This window comes from Melozone crissalis, unplaced genomic scaffold, assembly GCF_028551555.1.
Source record: "Melozone crissalis strain CALT ecotype California unplaced genomic scaffold, PUWL_Pcris_2 ptg000036l_1, whole genome shotgun sequence".
In the NCBI taxonomy this organism is placed as follows: domain Eukaryota; kingdom Metazoa; phylum Chordata; class Aves; order Passeriformes; family Passerellidae; genus Melozone; species Melozone crissalis.
In genome coordinates this window covers 9,210,493-9,234,308 of record NW_026535814.1, presented here as the reverse complement: position 1 = coordinate 9,234,308, position 23,816 = coordinate 9,210,493, and the positions used below count along the sequence as shown (strand labels likewise).

General features: G+C 41.8%; 1 protein-coding gene across 1 annotated transcript; it reads right to left on the bottom strand.

Annotated features, from left to right (window-relative positions):
* Positions 1–2,050: 2,050 nt before the first annotated feature.
* Positions 2,051–23,369, bottom strand: C6 (complement C6). The gene is made up of 17 exons (XM_054283512.1): positions 23,227–23,369; positions 22,255–22,411; positions 19,835–19,979; positions 19,099–19,240; positions 18,124–18,262; positions 15,986–16,186; positions 14,046–14,286; positions 13,253–13,375; positions 12,117–12,283; positions 10,953–11,178; positions 9,604–9,775; positions 8,572–8,683; positions 8,005–8,137; positions 6,848–7,039; positions 6,223–6,313; positions 4,503–4,744; positions 2,051–2,573 (listed from the first exon to the last, which is right to left on the bottom strand). Exons 1-17 carry the CDS (start codon positions 23,367–23,369, stop codon positions 2,392–2,394), a joined length of 2,808 nt encoding a protein of 935 aa, XP_054139487.1. The 3' UTR covers positions 2,051–2,391.
* Positions 23,370–23,816: the final 447 nt, after the last annotated feature.

The window sequence follows — 23,816 nt, the reverse complement described above, 5'->3', positions numbered from 1 at the left end:
TTATAATAATTTTTACTATAAATTTTAAGCAAGAAAGCATAAATTTATTGTATTTAGCATCAGGATTAATTTCTTCTTTTTCTTGATTAATTTTGCCTTTTTTCCATCAAGTTGAGACTAGCTGCTGCTTTAGGGAGCTTGACAACATCCCAAATATGTTTCTTTGTAGGGAAAGATAACCACTTCACATCCAGCTCTGTCCCAGCTCCGAGGTGACTTTGCCCAGCCCCTGGCAAGGTGTGACACTTACACATAGGGCAGGTTGTTCAGTAACGGGCACTTCTTGGGCATCGTGCGCCGGGTGAGCAACTGGCTGATGTGTCAGATGTAAAGGATTGTAGTGAATAGAGTCACATCAGAGTGGCAACTGGTCACGTATGGGATTCTTCAGGGCTCCATCATGGGCCCTGTCCATCTTCAAAAGCAACTTTGGATGCAGGACTGGAAGGGATACTACATCTGTAGATGATACTAATTTGGGAGGAGAAATCCTTGTTGAAAGGGCTGGTCAATCACCAACACTATGAAGTTCAACAAGGAAAAATGTTCGATTCTGCACCTGAGACAGGGCAATCCTGAATGTATGGACAGACTGGTGAAGGAGGTGCTGGAGAGCAGTGCCATGGAAAGGGACCCAGGACTCCTGGTCAATGGTGAGCTGAACAGGAGCCAGCAGTGCCCGGGCAGCCAGGAGGGCCAGCCCTGCCCTGGGGCATCAGGCCCAGCATCACCAGCCGGGCAAGGGAGGGGATTGTCCTGCTCCGCTCTGCACTGGGGAAGCCTCACCTCGAGTGCTGGGGCAGCTTTGGGTGCCACAATATAAAAAAATACATGAAACTATTAGAGAGTGTCCAAAGGAGGATCATGAGGATGCTGAAGGGTCTGGAGGGGAGGCTGTACAAGGAATAGCTGAGGGCAGTTGGTCTGTTCAGCCTGGAGAAGGCTGAGGGGAGTCCTCACTGCAGCTACAACTCCCACATGAGGGAAACAGGGGGCACACACTTGTCTCTTTGTTGTGACCAGTGACAGGAGCAGAGGGAATGGCCTGGAGTTGTGCCTGGGGAGGTTTAGGTTGGTTACTAGAAGGTTCTTCACCCAGATGGTGGTTGGGCACTGGAACAGTCTCCCCAGGGCAGTAGTCACAGCACAAAGCTGAGTCCAAGAAGCATTTTGACATTACTCTCAGGCATATGGTGTGATTCTTGGGGTGTCCTGTGCAGGGCCAGTTGGACTTTGATGATCTATATGGGTCCTTTCCAGCTCAGCAAATTCTATGATTCTTTTCTATGGAGCTTTTTTCCTGATTGTCATTGTTCTAATGTCTGTTGGTAAAGAAAGAAGTGGAGTTCAGTTTTCCCCTTCTTAAAAGGCAGATTTATACTCAGATTTGTGAAATTCTGCATGCTGAAGAGAAAGTTCTAGTTTCTGAGCAACTGCTCAGAAATAATTATTTGTGACCAAGGAATGCCAGGGGCATGGACCATGGCAGGGCTGGGGTGCCCCATACAACTGCTCTCAGGTTTGATGCTGATGCAGGTATATGCAAGGAATCTGACTGTGATGTATTTCTGCAGACTCCAAGTACAACCACTCCAAGTAGAACCACATATTGCAGTAGGACTCTGCCCAGTGCATTGCTCATTAAATATTTATTTTATATTTAAAGTACAAACATTCTTAATTCATGCTGAGGGGTACTATAGAAATTCTCCAAGCTTTAGGCTTCAGCCTTTCTGCCTAAAGCTGAAACCCAGTGAACAAACACAGAAAGCAAACACCTCCTCCCTTCAGCCATTCCAATTAAAAATCACATCATTTTGATGACTTCACTCAGTCATTGTGTAATTGCGGTTTTCAGTGTTTGGTTTTGCTCCTTCCATTTGTACCATGACTGCAGGTATCTTCCTGCTACCCCTTCCCCATTTGATGTCAAAAGTGGTGCTGAAGTGCTTGCTCTGTCTGCCTGTGTGATACAGCAGGTACTCAGCCAGTGAGACAAGAGTGAACAGCAGTCACAAGCACAAGGACAAAGCAACAAATGGCTGAGGAAAGGAAAAGTCTCATCCAGCTCTAGGGGAGACTAAAGGCAATATTTCTTTTTCTCCCTTTCCATTTGTTCCCCTCCCTTCCTCTGTACATTCCCAGAGGTGCCAGCAACGACACAATGACAAGTTACACCCTTATACCCCTGAGCCCAGGTCATTTTCAGACAGAAAACATCACTGCCACCCTTCTCCCAAAAAGCTGTTAAACAAGCTGGATTATTTTTTTTTCCTCATCCTTTTGTTTTGATCCACTTCACTTATCCTTTCGTAACCAACCAAGCTTTTCCGTGGGTGGCTCAGTTTGCATTTGATGCAATGATCATGGTGTGTGCAGAGAGCAAATGGGTTATTGTAGGCAGCTCCCCTGCTCCAGCACCTGCAGTTTGACGCCAGCACACTTCATGGCTGCCAGCATGCAGTGACTGACCGTCCTCCTCCTCCCTGTCGTCTCCATTTGGATGCAGTGAGGGCGGATCTCTCCTTTGGGGCACTGGTAAGGCATCAGGCAGGAGCACTGGGTCTTTGTATCTGGGAACAAATGTGTGGAAATATAGCAGCAAATGCGATGACTAAAACCAGATTTTATGCCTTGATGACATTTCAAAGTCCAACAGGGAAAAAACACTAGTGGATGTTTGTGATATATTAGTTACGAAAAGCCTGTAGTGCACTCACTAGATGGTTGGATATCAGGAATAGAGGCATAATCATAGAGGCATAAAAAAACGTAACTGTTTTTTCAGCAACGGCCCATACAAAAGGAGAATCGATCTAACTATTTTTACCCACTGGCTTTCCCTGACTTTTCTTCTAAACAAAGATATATTAAGTTGACTTTCTTTTCCCAATTATCCTTGAACACAATCTTGCTATGAAATGGAGTCTTAAGGTCCATATTGTGTCAGCTCCTATTTCATTAAAGCTCTCTTTATGAATACTAAGCTACCTACTGCTGGCCTGTGGTAAAGCTCTGTCCTGCTGGTTATTTCATTACCTATTTCTGATCTAATCAGGTTCTGACTCTTTATATCCTTTCCCAGAAAGTCCCTAGGCAGAGTTTCTGCCTTCAGTTTTTTAAAGCATGAAAAATGTGTGCTTTCCTCCATTTAGCTTCTTTTATGGTACTGCAGTATCTTCTCTGCAGCATGTTCTGTCCCTGTATTGATACCAATTACTCATTTTCAGGAAAAACAAAGTATTAATTTCCTAAATATTTGTGCACACTCATGAAAAGTGTACTTCTGTGGAGATGGTAAAGAGTCCAGTTCTAATCTCTTGAGCACCACACTGGCAACTAATCTTATTTCTTTTTCTCCCCCTTCTCTTATTTTTCTGAACAGAGCCCCTCTGTAGGCTTTCCAGAGAAAAACACTGAAGTGCTGGCACAAGATCCAGCTTGAAGACACTTGCACAGTGGAAGTAGAACTAGGCCTCTAAGAGGCTCTGGAATAAGTAATTTTTTTTAAAAAAAAGTACCAGCTTTTCCCCAGAAGCACATGGAACCTAGAGGTTCCACCAGAGCATGTCCATTGATGGACACACCTGGTCATGCCCTCTGCTTGAGCCCACAGGGGACAGCAGGCCATGCAGTAATTTTACAGCCATATTTACTTCAAATTCTCTGCTGCAGAAATCTTGCATCTTCAAAACAGAGGGTTAGGATTGCTGCACACTGCTGTTGCTCTGTTTGTCATTAAGCAGACCAGGTGTGATAAGAATCAGATTTGTCTCTGGCAGCGAGGGACAGAGTGAGTGTGTCTGTCACTCAGCCTTTGCCTGGCAAACATTTGATATGAGCAGAGCCAGTCAGCTCCTCAGACATTTACAGAAAAACCTACTGCTCATATTACCTGGTTACATAGTAAATAGCCAAGATGCACAATATTGTTTAGAAAATAATCCTCTTAGGTTTTTTTACCAGCTTAGCTAGTTCATTAAAACTCTTGATAACCACAGTTTTCACATGTGAGTGTTTGCAAATTTTGCCATTAAAATTCCATTAGCCTGATGGCCCCAGTCTTGCTTTTGAAGTAGTAACATAATTTAATTTCCCAATTTAATTATATGTTATAGAGGGTGTGGCCCCAAATTAATTCCTGAAGTACAAGCTAGGAGCTAGTAGCCTTACAAGGAATGGGTGAAAATTTTACAAACTACATTTTTTGTGATTAAAGATTCAAATATTAATTCTCCTGAAAAAGTTCTCTTAATTCCCAAGTTCCTCTAGTGCCTTTCTAATGGGAAGTAACAACACTACTAGTTGTGAGTAAAGGGAAAAGGTACATGTCTAAGTGTAACCCTAGGTAGCAGGGACCCAGGACTGACCACACTTTCACACTCTGTGTGCCCAGAAGGACTATGACATCTGTAAATCCTGTTCTTGGAGTAGTGAAAGTCAGCACATTTTACTTTTAGATCCAAAGGGATGGCTGAATCTCACCCATTCAGAAGTCATACCTTGACAATCCTCCCAGTCATAGCAGGTGTCATAGCCACAGGGTTCTTTCTTCAAGCTATTTGCAGAGAGCTTTGCCCTCTCAATAGGCCAGTCTAGGTTGGAATTACCATGGCAAGGGCCAGCATGCAAGAAATGAAATGACTGCACTCCAAGGCACATTTCAGCTGAGTACTGACAGCTGGGCTTGGTCACATTCTGTTCAGAAACAGCATGTAGCACACAGATGTCTTCTGAGTAGTGGCTGCCCAAAGGAAGAAAAGAAAAATTATTTTAGCAGGCTATGGAACAAGTCCATACTTTTAAACAGTACATCAGCATTGGATGAAACACAGCAAAGCCATGGCCAGGCTGGAAATTCACCTGAAGACCTAAGGCTGCCCTAGCACTGCAGGACCTGGACCTGATAAAACAAGTGCTGTGAGATGGGGAAGCTTTGGTCCTATCCAGCCATTGGGACGTGAAGGACATGTGTCTGTACAGGAAAAAGGAGAGGCTGTTACCTCCACAAAGATGGGAAATTTCTGCTGGGCCTGGGTGGCTTTTCTGAGTTAATGCATCCCTGCAGCTGTGTGTGCAACTCTCTGCGACACACAGGTGTCTTGGGACCAAGGGCAGGCAAAACCAGTCATGTGGCTTGTCGTTTCCTTTTTTTCTGTATTGCTCTCAGTTACTGAGTGAATTCATTCCTTGAAGGTGAATGCATTTCCAAGCAGCATAATTTTATGGAACTTAGTCATTTTGCAAAAAGAGGATCATAAAATCATAGAATGGTTTGGACTGGAAGGAACCTTAGAGATCATAGTTCTTGCATGCTCCTTGTGTATGGTTATAACATTGGAGAAATAGAGAAGAAGAGTTTCCAGGAGTTTCCAGGAGGCTCTGTTTCCAGAGGTCTCCACTAGCAGAGAGCAGTGTAGATTAAAAGGATGAGCTGTGGTGTCTCATTACAGTAATGTAATTGGGCTCATTAGAGAGAGCATTGCCCACAGATCATGGGAGGTAACCCTGCATATGAACTCAGCCATGGTGAGGCTCGTGTGGAGAGAGCTGTGTCCAGTTCTGGGCTCCTCAGCAAAAGAGAGGCATGGAACTCCTGGAGCGGGTCCAGTAGAGGGTTACAAAGATGATCAAGGGACTGGAGTACCTCTATTATGGGAAAAAGCTGTGCAAGCTGTCCCTGTTCAGCCTTGAGAAGAGACAACTGAAAGGGGATCCCATCAGTGTCTGTCAGTGTCTGCAGGGAGGGGACAGAGCAGGGCTCTGCTCGGTGCTGTCAAGCAAAAGAATAGGAGACAACGGGCAGTGAGAGGTGCACAGAAAATTCCACCTGAACATGAGGAAGAAGTGGATTACTGTTGGTGGAACAGGGGTGCACAGGGAGGTCGTGGAGTCTCCCTCACTGGAGACACTCAAGCACCATCTGGACGCAATCTTGTGCTGTGTGCTCTGGGATGGCCCTGCTCGAGGAGGGAGGTTGGGCCAGGAGACCACTGGGGACCCCTCCAACCTGACCCATTCTGGGATTCTGTGATTTTTTATTTCTTTCATAGGCCACAAACAGGACTGTAATTTGAATACAGAGGAACAGCTAGCTAGCTAATATCTGAATAGAGAGCAGTCTTGATTTGCAGTTGTCTTTTCCTGCTTTTCCTGTTCAGTGTCACAATGGCCTCTTGGTCTATCATTAGAGAAATTTTGATTTCTAATTACAGCACTTACCCACAATCTTCTTCTGGAGACATACAAACACATTGAGATCCAATCTGCTTTTGTCCTGGACTGCAAATACCTCTAATTTTGGTTAGCACATCTGAAAAAACAAGTGAGAACTACTGTAACTAGTAAGGAGTGAACAGAAATATCTTACACTCTTACCATAAAAGCTAAAATGGATTTATTTCTATTTGTCCTAAGTTTCTCTTTTCAAAAGCTTCCTGGTTGGCATGCTACAAGTATTTTCATCAGTCTTTGTAAAAATCACTGGAAAATAACAAGAGCAGCTAAAGTTTCAATAGAATGCATTTTCCTATTTTGCTTTCATAAAGCCTTGTTAATGCAGTTGGGGTTTGATTTGATTTGGTTTTGATTTTAAGAAAACGGTTGCAGTGTCTCAATTTTATTATTAAAGTTTACAGTACATTGCATCCAAAAATTCTGAACTTAATGCAGAAGTTTAGAGGTGAAATTCTGTCACCATGGGAGACACAAAGGAAAACTAAAATTAATGAACAGCTGCTATATGTCTTAAACCTAGTCATCAGCCTTCTAGCTCTAGCTAGCTGAAATAAACAGCACTGTTAATACCAGCAATATGGAAGCAGTAAGTATCTGCAGGCATGCTAACCTTTTTCACATGTAGTAGACATCATAATAGGAGGTGTCCAGGACAGGTCTTTCCCACAGGTATACTCTGTGTGACCAGTGACTATAAACCCAGCTGGGCAGCTCAGCTTCATTGTTTCACCAATGTCGTACTGCTGCTTAAATGGGGAAATTGTGACACTCTCAGATATTGGTGGCCTGAGGCATACTGAGACTGTAACAAACAATAAAAAAAAGCATAATTCTAGTTAGTTTAATGCTCTGTGGATATTTACAGAAAGTCAAAATGCTTTATCTGAAGAACCATATAAAGACACTCAGTAATACTGAACATTTGTCTGACATTCAAAACTAATAAAAATTTAACATAATCAAGTCTAGAAATTTTCAGTGCACTGTCATAGTCTTTAAAATATTTTTCAAGTAATAACTAAATAATGACAAAAGGTTTCTAATGTATGCCAATATAAAAATAGTAAGAAAATTGCATTTAACAACATATTTTAATTTTTCATTTGTAAATGGAAGAAAGTCAACAGCAATAGAAAGCTCATAAGTATATTCAGGTACTTCTTTTTGTTAAAATAAAGTCTAAGTCAATGAAATTATACCAAGGTTTAGAAAACTTCTGAAATCTCTCTTGTTAGCAAACACAAACCGATTTGATCCTTAATTCTTAACTGACCTATAAATCCTTCAAGGTATTGATTTATAGTAGAGATTTTCAAGGCAGCCTGGGAGGTCATGTTTAGAAACGTATCATCCATTTAATATAAAAGATAGTAGACAAGTTTCTGTAGGAATGATTTCTTCTTCATAACTGTATCAGCCTAAAGATATCTATGTAAGTCTGAAAACAAAAGGTGAGTCCTTTTGTTAAAGCTATTTAAAATTAGAAAAGAGAAGGATCTTGCAGCATCCATTTGAGGATTTTCTAATGCACTGCATATTACAATTTCCTTACAAAGCACATAATAGTAACACTTCTAAATTGAAAGAGGAGTGATGTAGTGACTCACGGTGTTTTTGCCATGTCTACATTAAATACCTTCTTAAAATGTTATCTTTTCAGATATATTAGAGATTTGTTTTTAAAAGACCTTTATTAAAATCTTTTTTGTATGTTTTCTTCCCCTTCTATTTTGTTGGTGTGCATTTTGTTCATTTTCTCTTTCTTACGTTGGCACTCAACATGTTGCTGTGTCCAGGTTTGATCTGGCAGGCACCGAAGGTATTGGTAGCCAATGAGGCTATATCCACTCACACAAGCAATTTCAACTTCCTCCCCAACAGCATAATGGTTCTTTTCACTCTTAAAAAAAAAAATTAAAAAAAATTTAAGAAACCCATACCAAAAAGCTCTGCAAGGATCTATGGTAACAAGACTGGGCATTGTCAAAGGAAACAATAGCAAAATCCTGATAAGATGTAATGAATGCATGCATTTCCTACTCTGAAATATGAGTCATCCACTCACCAATATAATGATAACTTTTTCCAGTTGCAGTAACTGATGTCATGGTTACCAAACAAGGATTCAAGGACCACTTGAAATGAATTTTACCTTGACTTTTCTTCAGTTGCTGGTGCAGTGTGGTGGCTAGAGTCCTGCAGCATTCTTTAAACACAGTGCTTTCACTAGCACAGTAGCTAGATTGGATATCAGGCACATACAGCACAGAAGACGCAAAATTTCCAATCTCTGCAACTACTACACTTTTCTTCCGTATCATTTTTCATGCTCACCCTGATAAAGCCGTATTCTGGTGGGCCTGGTCTAAAGCATCCAGACTGAGGTTCACCGATCAAGACATTCTCCTCTCTCCTGGCTTCATCATCATTTATACAAGGAGCACCTCTGCAAAGTGAAAATTTGCTGTAAGGCTGTGTCTTAAGCATTCCTGTCACCAAGTAACCATGGCAGAATGCCAGGAGAGTTGCAAGTGGGTCATGTCATCCTCCCCCTTTAGTTTTATTCTGTTAAATTAAAGATGGTGGATAAAACTGCAGGTTGGTAGGGGGGAGAGCATGAGAGCAGTAAAAAAGTGCTAAATACATCTATCAACATAATTAATTAAAGATTTTTTTACATCAAGAACAAGAGGCAGCAAAGAACAACATAACAGGAAATCTCTTGATAATCCATGTAATTCCTGTTTCCCCCAAGCAGTGGTTAAATGTGGCTGGTCTCTCATGGTGTCTAACTCGGTAAGAAAGAACTGTGGAGCTCACTGCTTGTAATTCTCTCCTGTTCCCTGCGGAGAGGAAAAAACCTGAAGCCTTGGGCTTGAAGATGAAAAAAACTGAGCCAGTTTGGGGCTGGGATTTGAAATTGAAACCATGCTAGAAAGGTACATCAGGCATACTTGAAATTGAAATATGAGAAGCTTGGTGGCTTCATCCAAACTCTCTCTGTGGCTGAGTTCAGATCTAAACCTCTAAGAAAAGAGGGGATAGGGATAAAAATAGAAACAGTGAACTCCAATGAAGGGAACAAAAATATTTTCCTTGGCTTTGGAAAAGAAGCCACGCAAAGTATCAAACAAGATCTACAGGCATACTTTAGTATGTAATTAATCAGCAATTTTCTAGGAATAAAAAATTATTAAATCCAAATGTGAAGCAAACTGCAGAGATTTTCAGAGTTTTCCTTTTCTATGCTCCACCAAAGAAATTGAGAGGGGAAAGTTGTCTGCAATTTCTCCTTGGCGGTTACAGAGCCACTGTGGAGCACTTCTTAACCATCCCATGACTAAGGAGATCTTTTGCCCTTCTCACCTGTCTGTGAACACAGAGATATAACAGTCCTCCTCTTCTTCCCTCTGCCCTTCACACGGCTTCCCACCGTTCATTGGGGAGGGGTTATTGCATTCCCGGGTCCTTCTTCTTTTGAAGGAAGCATCACACGGACTCCATTCAGACCAGCAACCCCATCGGCCATCAACAGCAACTGCAAGGAACAAAAGAGACACCATCTTTTATTGGCAGGCCAGTACCATACACAATATTTACTTTAAGGCCACATATGAGAGGGATGATGGTAAATTCATATTAGCCATTTTCAGAAAATTTAAAATTGTTAAGTTTAAGGGAATAGATTGCATCTAGAATGTAAAATTTTCCAAAAGGTGTCCAGTCAAATTCCAGCTGCTTCATAAAACACAAAAATACATTTACCTTTCTATTTTTGGTTGCAAGTAACATTAAAACTCAGAAGCAGCAGATTTTATACTTTTATTGCACTCAGAGATGTGTGTGTTTTCATGGTACCTACAAGTTTCTTGGATAGGTCATTATTTAATGAGTTTTCAAATAAATCTGAGTTTTAAAACCATGTCTAAACCCAAAATCTACAACGTATGCCACTTACATTTAAAGATTACTATTACTCTTTTCTCTTAACTAAAGATTACTATAACTCTTTTCTCTGGTATCTATTACCTGTACCACCATGCACACCCTTTCTTTCTCTGCATGCAATAGAGTGTATCCATCTCTGTCTTCAGTTGTTTATTTCTTTCAAAATATTCCTCCATCAGGGTCAGATAATGAGAACTGTACCTGCCTGAGTGACTTTAATTTATGTTTCCTTTTGATTGGGGAATATAAATATATATAATGTCTCCTTTGTTTCCCTTAGGTATGGCACTAGTGCAAATTTAATTCTAAAAATGTTTTTGCATTAAATTGCTCTTTAAATTTTCCAGAATAATTATAGTCTCTCTCCTTATGACAACTGAGTTTTCCTTCTAAACTGTAATCAACAATTTTTATGTTCATTAGCCATTCAGTCTTAAGCATAATAGGCTATAGGGAAAACTAGCAATGTTAAGCAAGGAGTTTCTTAATTTTTTGCATCAATTATCTTTGATCTCAGCTTCACCCTTATTGCCAAATAGCTCATTTCATATTACCTTAATTCTGTAGCTAAGGAATATTTTACCATGCCTTACACTGTCTTTGGAGTCGTGGCCATTTTTCATTTGTAATCCCCACATTTATCCTTGTGCTTTTTGGACATCACCATGTGGTGCTGTGGATTTAGAAAGGGCAGGCTATGGCAGATCAGCCCCCATGAGGAGGCTCCAGAAGGCCCCGGTTTGCAGGCCGCCGCCATGGCCCAGTACCTGCGGTGTAGCCAGGAGCCCGCGTCTCGCAGTTGGCGCCGTAGGTGCCGGGCGGGCACAGGCAGAGGCACCGTGTCCCCAGGAGCACGGCCCGGCCGTTGTTGGGGCACGGGGCGCAGCGGCACGGGTCCAACATTCCCGCCAGCTCCCGCAGGGCCCTCCGCAGGTGGCGGCGCTTGGTCACCGCGCACGGCACGTTCCTCACCAGCTCCACGATGGGCGACACCTGGCAGAGAGCTGTTCCGTCAGCGGGAACCGAAACACAGCAGAGCCCTCACCGGGAAAGTCAGAGCTTTAAAAGGAGCTAGAGCTTACATATGAAGCTGTATCACACAGGTACTGGGGATGTTTTAAATGAGCACAGCAGGGCTATATACATATGAAGGTTACCATGTTCATAATGCTTTTATCTCCCCAGTTTGGGACTCTCTGCACCAGGGCAGAATCAACCAAGTGGGATATTATGTCTTAAAATTCAGGACACTCTCTACCACACATCACATGTATGTACATGTACATGCGCTGTAGGGTTTGCCTGCATCCAGTCCCTGTCATGTCAGACATCCCTATGTTGCCTTCAGGAGTTCAGCAGCTGCAGCAGGATGTGGTCAGCCGATCCCTCATGGATCCCATCCCTCAGTGGATGCTGCTTTCAGGCAGGTTTTGCTGTTGGCCTCGAGTGCTGCTGAGCAGCTGCTGTACCAGCTGGGGAGGGAGACAGCTCAGTGCACCCACAGCAGCACTGGCACGCTGCACTAAAGGAGCAGGACACAGACAGAGAGCATTGCTGTTTTATTTCAGTTTAGCTATGTGACACACTTTGCAACATAGGCCCGACAAGGGAATGATGCCATGCGGTGTTTTCCTGCACAGTAACTAACCCATGCCTATGCCGGAGTTCCTGCTGATGCCAGAGCAAGTAATTCACATTCCTCACTCTTAATCCTGCTGTCCATGGACAATGCAAAACTGGTGTGCCTTAAAAACCAACATGCATAAGAAGCTATCCTAATAAAAGTTCTGTATGTTTATGTTATGCCCATATTTATGTACATTCATATCAGACACATCATCATCCCTGTTTACAGGAAAAAAATATCTGCACAGCTCTATGAGGAGCAGTTAGTCTTTGCTATCTCAGTGTTTTTCTTGTTCTTCTCTTACCTCAAAGTCAATCACCACAGGATTGTCCTTTGTTGATTCCAGCCAGTCTGTGAAGACTCTGTGTCCTGGAAAAGCCCCCTTTTTCTCCCAGGCCAGAGCTGCTGCATACTCTGACCTGCCACCTTTTACCAGGGAAATTGATCGTTCAGCTGACTCCAAAATGGAACCTGAAAGACGATTTCATTACCGTATTTTCAGACAAAGTCTTCCAAAGACAGCATATGTGACAACACAACTATAAGAAAAAGTGTAAGAGGATATTAAAGAATATACTAAGATTAATTTTCTGGAACTATCCTTGAAAAGATGAAGTCAAAGTTCAGAAGAGCTTTGATTTCAGCCTGTGATAATATTCCAAATGAAATTGTTTGAGACCTGAACCATGGGGAAATCCAGAGTGTAAGACAGTAGTGGAAAATGCAGAGGATGCAACAGCCTCCTCTAGAGCACACAGCATAGTAGGAGGATACCTCTAGAACACACAGAATGGCAGGTTTAGTCCTGGCTGCAAACATCCAAGACACTAATCAATTACTGAGGACAAAAACATGGTGGAAGTGATGAAATTCCTATCCTTAGTGATGCAGAACATGACTCTTGCCATTCTCATGGAAAATGCACCAACCTTCTGCAGTTCTGAGACACATTTCTGGAACCCTGGTACCTAAATGTCTGCTTGGCATGAGGAAGGTGGGAAGGGAAAGCCAGGGACTGTGTTATTGCAGCCCAACTCTCTCAATGAGCTCTGAGAAACCCTTAAAGAAGATCAGGGACTGAGTCATAGACACAAATTTCTAGTGTTGCTCATTTATCAGTTCAGCATTCCTGGCCCGGGACTCAGGGTGAGGGGTGGTGTTCAGCAGATCTGTGACCAGCTAGAGAGCCAGTGACACCAGATCCCTAGTGATAGCACTACAGAGCAGAGAAATAGCACACCTATATCCTAATTTCTTTTGCAAATGAGAATGTGATTTCGGTGCTTGTATCAGAACCAGACACCAAAACACTGGCTGCTCTGACAGTGGTAGAAGAGCACCTGTAGTTCAACAAAGCTGAGAGGTCATCTGGAGCAGCTGAGGGAAATGATATCTCTCAGGGTAAGTAACAGGACATGGCCCTGTTCTCATCATGGTCACCTTCATGAGTCACAGTCATCCTGTTTGTGGTGCATCTGGTACTGACTTTCTTTTTCTTCCAGAAGAGCACACGCCGGGTTGTTTCTGTGCGGACACACTCTGTTGATTCCTCAACTGACAGGCCTGGAAACACCACAGAGCAGCATCTTTATCAGCACAACCATGACACATGGCAGGCACCATGCCCCGCTGAGGTGAGCCAGCAGCTTCCCATGCTCCTCATCCGCCCCTGGAGCCCTCACTGCGGCAGGCATGTGCTGCCCCACATGCAGTGCTGGACAGAGGCGTGCTTCAGCTACCCTCCTATGCCCATGCAAGTTACAGCAGTGCCATTAAAGATCACAGCTTTTAACTTTAGATTTCTGCTTTTGTGGTGTTGTCTTTTCATTTTGAGAGTCCAGCAGTCATGGGAAAATGTTAAAGTAATTTCTAATCCGAACCATCAATTTTGTTGACTGCATCTGAAAAGTACCCCTTATACCTCTCAGACCTCAGTCCTATGCTATAGGAACAACTTTTCCTGGTGGCACCTGGTCTTGTTCTGAAGATCTTAAGTGGTTTCACTGAACGCAGTGACATTTACCAAATAAGGAATCTCCTGAACTTTTCAAATACAGTGTAGAGCAAAAATTTCTTCTTGCTCTATATGTAAGCAATGTGAGTAATTAATGTCTTTGAAAGTCTAAAGAATTTTTTGCTGTTGGAGATCTTACTCTGTGATGTAAGACCTAAAAAGAGGGATAAGAAAAGCTGTTAAACAAATAATTATATTTTCTTGTTAAAGATTACATACCTGAGTTCTGCAGTTCCTCAGAGCTATACTGGTAAAGAATATCATAGGAACCACCCATCTTCCCAGAGGTGTAGTAATGAGTGCCAAAGTCATCAAATATTCTGCTGTATAAAGCATAGTTGTACTCCAGCGGCAGGTGGTTAAGTGCTTTTAGAAAGATGTCTGATAGCTGCAGATCTGACTGTTTCATTGTGAAGTTTGCAACAGAAATTACTTTATGGACTCTAATAAAGTTGGAATTCTAGAAATAAGGAAAGGGGAGTCTTAGCACCTTCAGCAGGAGGTGACTGCAGAAACTAGAGAAGCCAAGAGTATTAATATCTTATTTATACATATTTTAACATAAAGGTCTGAATGAGACGCCCCAAAGTGCAGGAAAATTCCTCTCTCCTCTTAAATGATCAGTATAACCTTCTTTTTTCACTATATAAGGAAGTGTTGCAAATTTACTTGTAGGTCTCTCAAACATACACAAATACACATCTACCTACAAACACTCACTAATACAATTTATGGAGACAGAGATAAAAATAGAGGCTTCTTGTCTGATACAGTACACAACACAAGGAAGATCCAAGGTACTAATCCTGCTGTGGATTTATTAAGAAAGGACTTTAAACCATGTCATCTTTAGCCAACACCAGACTAAGTTATTGGTGGGTTTCTCTGGTTTCACCGAATCATGAACAGGTTTAGGTTAGAAGGGACCTTAAAGACCACCCAGGTTCAGCATCACTGCTGCGGGCAGAATCAACTTCCACTGGACCAGGTTGCTCAAAGCCCCATCAAACCCAGCCTTGAACACTCCCAGGGATGGGGCACCCACAGCTTGTCTGGGCAACCTGTTCCTGCACCTCACCACCTTCCATGACAACAATGCTGAAAACCAACATATACCCAGAATAACTTTTCTGTTGGAAGTTTAACCTAAATTAACATTTTCATAATTAGCTCTGATCTGAGCTTAAGCCAATAAGAAGCCACTGTTCCCCCAAAATAAACTTGCCAATTGTACAAGAGAGCTGCCTGATGTGTGTACATGGGCATGAAAGTGCACAAGTTTCCAGCAGCTGGAACTTCAGGATAGTTGTATTCAAACTAGAAGCAATGTACTGTTCAAGCAATCAAATTGCTTAACCATTAGGACAAGTGAGGAAGGCCTGCAGCAAACTTCCATCATAGGAAATCTTAATGTTAAGACTAATATTTCCACAAAAGTTTCACTGTAATTGCATTAGAACTCCTGGGTTTCAACAGGACTTATTTTAGTTCTGTCCTGTGGCCTTTCCCATGCAGAAGTGCAAACAATAGCCCATCATTTACTGCATTTACTGCCATTAAGTTATAAAAATACATAATCTTTTACCCTACCAGTATTCATTTGCTTTCAAGGCACAGAATCTTATGGGAAAAATATTATCTGTTTTGAGAAACTTTTCTGTGGATGTGTTGTTTCTGAGATTATCTTTATGACCAAAATGCATCTTGGCATTTGAGACTCCAGCATGAGACTTCAATATGCAAGTCAGTTACCAATTAAAAGATAATGTAGATTCATACCCAGTACGTGCATATGTATAACATTCTTGAGTGCACGTCCTTTATTTTTTGAGTTGTCTGCTGCTGTTAGATATTATGCCCTCTTAATCTGTAATTAGGATAGGGGAAGGAGTAGCTTACCCAACATGATAATGTCAAATCTATGCTTTTTAAAAATGGAATAAGCCTATGTTTTCTGTACTAAGTGCAGAAAACCATGATGCATTACAAAAGGTATGTTACAACCAGGAACAGGTTGTAATATCAGAAGAGGATTTTTTCAATAGCTAATTCTAGCAGGCCAATGTCTTGATAGGGAAAGTAGCCTTTGGCAGCTCAGTTCTGAAATGAGCAGACACAAATCAACTGAAAGAAAGAAACTGAAGGCAACATTAAATTACCTTTTCATACGAGGCTTCAATAGCTTTCTTGAAGGAGGAAGAGCTTGTAACCCGGACCCGCGTCTTTTTTGAGAATAAAAATGGGATACCAGAAGAACGTTTACCACTATGAGTGGATGAACCACTGTAAGAAGCGACGTGACTCAGGGGAGTTAAATCTTTGTAGAAATCTGATGTTACATCATCCTCTTCATCTGTTACCTGGAAATTCAGTAAAGCAAAATGCATTTGCATAAATGAGAATATGAAACGGAAAACTATTAAGCAAAGAATTCTTGATTTTTTCATGTTTTTTAATGGAAAAAATACGCCTTGATTATTTGAAATGTGAAAGTAAGCTACACAAAAGATGAGACTGAGAAAGGCTAAGAGGCAAAATGAATACAAGCTAAGAACTAGACTTACTAATAGTTGTTTATACAACCACAAAAAAGCATGTAGCACTTTCCTCTAAAGCTTGTCACCCCCAGGCCCTAAACCTTAGGAATATTTTTCAACAAGTTCCAACACACTTTTAAAAGAATTCCAGGCATACATGTTGTGTCCACATCATGACTACTTCCCAGCCCTATGGCTTTTATATTGTACAAGACAGAGTTTGGTGCTTCCTGACCTCTCTTCTCAATTTCCAGCTAGAAGAATGAACAGGATTTCACAGGAGAGTCTCAGAGTGTGCTTGGACTGTTAGCACCTATACTGCATGATGGATTGAAGGCAGATGAAGAGGAATTGTGATCAAACCTGCTGATTGAGTTGGTAAACCTCCAGTGGTGGTGTTGAGCAATGTACAAAGACAAACTCAGCATCAGATCAGAAATTATTTATTTACCAAAATTTGAGAAAATCCCTGTGTCTTTTTGAAAAATTAGGAGGTTTTTTTCCCTCCTCTAGACCTGCTTGCTTAATAGGGCTGCTAAGGATTTTGGAAAATGAGGTGGCCCATTCTCCTCCCCCACCTTCCATTTTTCAAGAAATCCTATGCTTTTGCAGGAAAATAGACTGGAGTTCCAAGAAGGCCCAATCCAGTGACCCTTCTATATGAGAAGCTGCTCTAAATGTTAAAAGCTAAAGATGCACTCCTAAAGGTGAGTTTCACAAACCCTTAAAAGTTCTGCAAATGGACATGAGTAACTGAATGAACTTTACTGGCTATAAAAAGACCTGGGCAAACCAAAGGTTGGTTTTCCCATCTGAATATTTCTGCAGACAGTAATTTTTCACCATTATTGATAAATCCTACGTCATGGCCAATTCAATTGCACTTTCTGTGAAATGTAGCAGGGTGTCCTATTTTCAGTTGCCTCTGTTAAAGAAATCCTAAAATCTCACAACACCTGTGGCAAAAATAATCAGCTTCATCCATTAGTTGAGCATTTTTTACATCCTGCATTCTTATTTTCCCAATGCAGCATCTACTGGCTTCAAACTGGGCCTGCTCATATGTACACAGCCAGATGTTGTGCCCCAACCACAGTATTCAAAAGCATTTTCTGAATGCTAGTGTCCACAAAAGATGTATTAGTGGTTCCTAGATTTTTTATTAGCAGGTTCCAGCTTCATTTTGGCCATTCCCCATTTGGTCCTGTAAGCCTCCTCTCCAGGCTGTGTGTATTTTGTCCTCCTGCTTTCCAGACCCAGTGCCTGCCTCCTTTCCTTGCTGCCCTGTGGAGGGGCTGGGCAGGGAACAGGCAGGACTGAGGGGTTGAAATGGCTCAGGTAGGAACTGGATCCCAAGGCTGCAGGAGGGAAGCTGGAGTCAGAGCTGCAGCCACTGGCTCTTCAAATACACAGAAGTGATGCTGGAATAAGCCTTGGAGCTGAACAAACCTCTGCCTAGATGATGTCTGCCTAGGAGAAGGCCCTTGGTACCAAGTTGGAACAAAAAAAGGCCACAGCCACTGGAAGCAGGAGAAGTTCAAATCAATCATAATGACTCTGATACATGGTGCATTGAGTTAATACAGATCTGAAAACCATGAGTGGAGTGTGAACATTTATCCCCTTTCCACACACCAACTGAAGCACCAAGCCTCATCAGGTTGAGAAATTTTGTTCTAAAGCATACAGTACTACCCAACACTAATTTGGATTGTGATTACAGCAAGAGTTTCACAGTGGGAGCTGCTGCTTGACAGTACCTGAAAGCTGACAGCCTCCAGATTTGCAGGGACACGATACAACTTCCTTGTGTCATTGCGCTTCACTGTTGTGCACCGCCCTCCGTTGAATGAGTTGCCAAGAACTTCCCCTCGGCTCTCTCCTGAGAAAATGTGAAATCTAAAAAAAATTTATTAAACAATTCCAGAAAAATGTATGGCCTTGAAACATTTCATGGTATACAGCTGCAGTGAGGTACTGTAGATTCGATTGAGGGCATGAGCATCTGGGTCTTGCTACTGCTTTGAAAGGAATTACAAGAACTTTTCATTCACACTGAATTCACCTGAAAAATGCAGTAGCATCAATCCAGTTTCCTGCTTTCCATCAGTGCCTAACCTTACTGATAACCCCAAAGTCAGCATAAGGCAGTCAGTCTTAAGTGGAGAGCCTAAAAATGTTCTAGGAAAATGAGCCACTGGTTCTCTATTTCTACCATAAGTGATGTTACTGGACCACAATGAGTTCAAAATTCGATTTTAAAATGCAAGTCTGCTAGGGACAGGCATCCCATGTTTAGGCTTTATATTGCTTTAATTAATAGTGTGGAAGTAGCTGGTATCCTGTGAAATGTCACACAGACAAACAACATCTGTAGAGGAGGGTCTTTAAAATCTCTGAAGCACTTGGCATGATATACAGGTAGGTAATTCCATGAGCTGGAAGTTGCCCGTACATGCTCTGGTTGCTGCAGGACAAAACAGATCACCTGGGGACAGTGTTCCTTGACACCTCCTCATCTGGTCTACCAGCAGTGCAGAGCAGGACTGGAAGATGCAGCAGACTGGTCCTAGTCTAATTTTTTGGTTGTATTTTTATAATTTCTTGCCAGTTTTAATTTGAGATATTATATGCTTTAATGAATGCTCTCACATGCTTACTGGGAATTATTTTGTTCATGTAAATTAGTGAGGTAACAACTAAAGCTTACAAAAAGATTAGCAGAATTGGCTTACCCACTGCCTATTAATTGCACACCTGGGATGCTCTCATACTTTCGGTTACACACAGTCTTTTTCCTTCCGCAGTTTCTTTCATCAGAGTTGTCCCCACAGTCATTTTCTCCATTACATTCCAGTGTTTTTGAAATACAGCGACCTGCACCAGAGAAACAACAGCAGCAAAGGTTCATCATGTCTAAATGCAGAAAAGGACAATCTTTTTCCCTTGCAAAGGTGTGAGCTTGCCATAGATGTTAACACTGAATTAGTATAAAGCCAGGATTATCCCAATTAAGAAATTATTATTTCAATTCTGTGAGTTTTGCCTTGTTTCAAAGCTGCAAAGCCTTAATTTTAAGTTTGGCAAAAGGATATGTGGATAAAATTATTTTGTTGAATCAGGTATATAGTCACAAGCCTAATAAAAATAGTGAGAATTTATGTTCAGACAAACTCTCCAGTTACATTTGTATATGAAAAATTTGTGCAAAGAAATATAATTGGAACAGTGCTACTGTCCAGCTAGAATAATCATATTGACATCCCAGGCTAGGGACTATATTTTAATTACTTCTAGAAGAAACTGAAGAGATAAGCTGTTACTAATACATATAAAATCCTCACATAAGCTTTACTCGCTGGTCCATTTTCCCTGGAATTTATGCAAAGAATGTATGGATGTCTTTTGCCTCACCACCTATAATTTGACTAAATGGTAACGCTGCAGTTACACAATGGGGATTGTCATTACCACTCTCACAACGAAACTTATTCTTGCAGTCAACTTCCACTATGTTGCAGAGCTTGGCTGGGAAACACGGGCGGGACTCCACCAGTGGCTCGGTACAGTCCTGGCCCCCAAACTGGGATGGTCGCAGGAGTGGCCGGGTGCGGAACTGAAAGGCAGAGGAAACAAGCCCAGGGCTGTTTTTGTGAGCTGTTTGTAGCTAAGTCCCACCCCAGGCAGAGCCACACACTTTAGTGCTGCTGAAGCTTTATCAGAACCAGAGCCCTGAAGGAAATAATCACTCATTCTTGTCCTTCCATTCTGCCGTGCCATCATCCCAGGTGAGGCAGGTAGGGAACTGGTATCCAAGAGTCTCATTAGTCCTGATGGAGCATAAATTATTCAACTGCAGACTACTTGGTCTGCATGACCAAAGGAATCAGAAATTCCATCCCTGTATCTTCAAGATATACAGTAGGAAAGGATGTGAGAACAGGTTTACAGAGACTTTTCCTGTTCTTTACCATCTCTGTTGAATTAGAAATATCCTGACTGTGACAACCCAGCTGGCTTGACTCCCACATGTGGGACCACTTGTCTGAGGAGAACTGGCTTACTTGAGAGGACAAAAAAGCTTTTCTTGAAAGTTTCTGGGAGCTCATTGAGTTTTCTTTCCCTGAGGCAGCACCCTCCACACGAAACAGTAAAGTTGATAGATAAACCACTTCAGATGTATTTTCCACTCCATTTCACAGGACTGCCAGTGAGACCTGTCTGCGTGTGCCTGAACAGTTTCTCCTCTAAGAATTTTTCCCAGCAGTAGAAAAGTACAGTTCCTTGCAGACTTCCCTCCCTGTAGACAGACCCTGGAGACAAACAGGGCAGGAAGATTCTAGTGAAAATCAGTAACCAAGTGACTCTGAAGGGAGAGTGCAAAGAACAACACCAGAAAGTTTTCAAGCTTGTGGGAACCATTCCTTACACTCCATTTTGGTCCTCTACCACTCACTCATATTATTTGTCAGAGCTTCCACTTCTTTATGCCTCCCCATCAATGGGAACTTGCTACACTAGGAGTCGACTCTTACACTGTAAGCCAGGTCCTCCATTCTGTTGGTTATTCCTATTTATAAATGACACAAGTAATGATCTTTATAGTTTGTAGGGGAAAATGGACCACAGTCCACAGAAACCCCTTTTAGTTTTCAGAAGTAAATATGTGGCATCAATACTTAAAACTAACAAAAATTAATACATTTATATAGTATTATAAGGTAAGAAACTTGGACTTATAAGAGGGTATTGAAATCAGTTCAGTTGAGGGGAACACTCCCTTTCACCTCTTGAAGCTTTCTATCTCCCAGTCTCTCATTGATTCTCCATATTTTGCTCTCATACTGCCCATCCTACTTGCAATCCCACAGGCTGGTTCACCTCTCACACATAGAACTGCTTTTTTATGTCTTTCTCACCCTATCTGGGCATCAGAAAGTTAGATATTTATGTAAAGATGTATTTATGATGTCTGGCAGATTTTTCAGGGCTGCTTTTCAGGCATGGATTTCTGAAACCAAGCGGTACATGCAGAGGGATGTGGGCTGTGTCTGTACAGAACCTCGGAGCCGCTTTCATGGTCAGCTTCAAAGCTCATACCCACCAGCCATACAAACTACCCCACACAATCTGCTGTCACTTCCCTCTATCCTCTACAACCTTACATTTGACAGCCCTTGGTCTGTTTAGGTCAAATTCACTTTAACCTGATGCTTCATTTCTTCCCTCTCTACTGTTTCACCTAAAAGTGTACCATCATCACCAGAGAAAAGCCCAAGGGGAAAAACGCCATCCTGGGTGTTTGTCCCACAGATACTAGCATATCTGCTTGTGGAGGTGGGGGGATTTGTACATGCTATGAAGGTTCAGGGAATGGGGCTCTTTATTTCTTAACAACAATCTCAAACTGATCCTGACAATCAGTGTTAGATACACCCTGAGAATTTCTAGCCAACAGCATTTAGGATTTGTTGACTCTTTTCAAGAGATTATTTGATTCCATTTTTCTTGTCTTTAGAACTTAGAGAATGTTATGGATAAGCACAGATTCAGTGACATTGTCCTGCTTAAGTCTACATGAACACTTTACAGTTTAGTTGATTCTTTATGTGAAAAATTCACCTTTAATTATGGCAGTGGAAATTTTGAAGCAAGTTTATGATAAGCATCACAAGCAGTCTCATAAATGGATTTACTCTAGTAAAACCCCTTTCTGGTTTGATCTGCTTATTTTAACTTTTTCTCTCCAGCTCCGACTGTATAATTCATAACCAATTTCCCTTGATAAGGTAAACTCTCATTTTTCAGATTAATTGCTGTAAAGCTGAAACAAAGAGATCTCTTTAGCATAATTTCTTGCATTTAGCCCATATAATGCACTTTCTACCTACTTGTTTTTTAACACATGGGTCACATTCTGACCAAGGGCCAAAGTCTCCAAGCTGACAGTTGATAGGACATGTTTGCTGGTTACATGTACGAGATTCTTGTTTTGTGCACAGCTGGTCGCAGAAGTTTTGGCTATAATATTCATCCATTCTTATTTGCCTAAAAAAAAAAAGTTAAAAAAATATGCTAGGAAAGAATAGACAGACTGTAGGTGTTCTGTACTTGTGAGTGAAGCTGACAAAATTATTTGAACCTGACTTAGAAACCCTGAGAGATAATATGCATTTGCAGAATGTTGATTACAAGAAAAATCCAAATATGCCTTAAGTTTAAAGAGCAATTCTTTTTGATTCACGTCACTTCAGATGTCCCAGAGGATAGCTACAGACAGAGCCAGGAAGAAAAGAGGGGATTTCTCACAAGTTTAGATTACACCACAGTGCTGCATCAAATTTGATGCTGCTGAATCTTTATTTGACATCATCTGTTGTCATATAACTAATGGTGCAGGGAGGAAATTTGGAGCTCGTTCCTGCTGTGGCATTGTGCCAGTGCAGGGCCCCCAGAGCCTCCTGTGTCCACAGGGGCTGAGCACCCACAGCACTCTGCCAGCAAGGCCACTGCAGGACCTTGCTGTCCTCCCCTCATTACATCCATTAGCAGGTACAGGTTTGTTTGGAGCCACTGCCTCCTAGGATTAGAATGGTCTGAGTTGGAAGGGATCTCAAGCATCATTGAATTCCAGCCCTCCCCTTCCCTCCCTGCCTCATGGGCAGTAATGTTCTAGATACTGAATTTTGTAATTTTAAAGCATTGCAATTAAAAGATGACCTATTTATCTGATAAACACTTGAGCATGACAATTTTTCTCAATATGTTGTGGAAGGTGGAGCTTTGGACACGGGCGCCACTCTCCAGAAGTGTTATTTTTCACAGAGAAGAAACACAGAAGCAGTGAGGTGTCTTGGCCCTACCTGTGCCTGGTCTGTGTGCCCAAATTGCAGGTCTGTGAGCAGGCAGACCACGACCCCCATGGGTAATGCTCACAGTAGCACCCCTGGCCGCTCCCAATCACCAGGCTCAGCAGGACAAGGAGCACTGGCACAGTCATGCCCATGCTGAAGGCGTCCGTCTGCAGAGACAAGCAACAAAAGCTCAGGAAACCATCACTTAGTTATGCCACAGTTCTTACACAGATGCCTCTTCTAAAGTGCAGAATCTATAAATCTGCTTCAAAATACAAAGGTGCTAAGCAGGGCACCTAGAGAGGGAGAATCATGCATGACAGACATAGCAGCAATTCATTCAATACTTCAAGGACCAGAAGTCACGATGTGTTTTTTGGCCACTTATTTATCAGGAGTACTAATACAATTGTGCGTTATTTCTGTTTCAGAATTTGCTTATAAATTATTTTGAATGTGACAAATAAAGATCTGTTATTGTTCTTCATTGCTCAGAATATCCTCAAAAATATTTTCTAGAATAGGAATAAAAATATGAGAGTTCATCTTATACAGTATGTAAAACAATAAACAAGAACATAAGACTAAGTAGCCACATC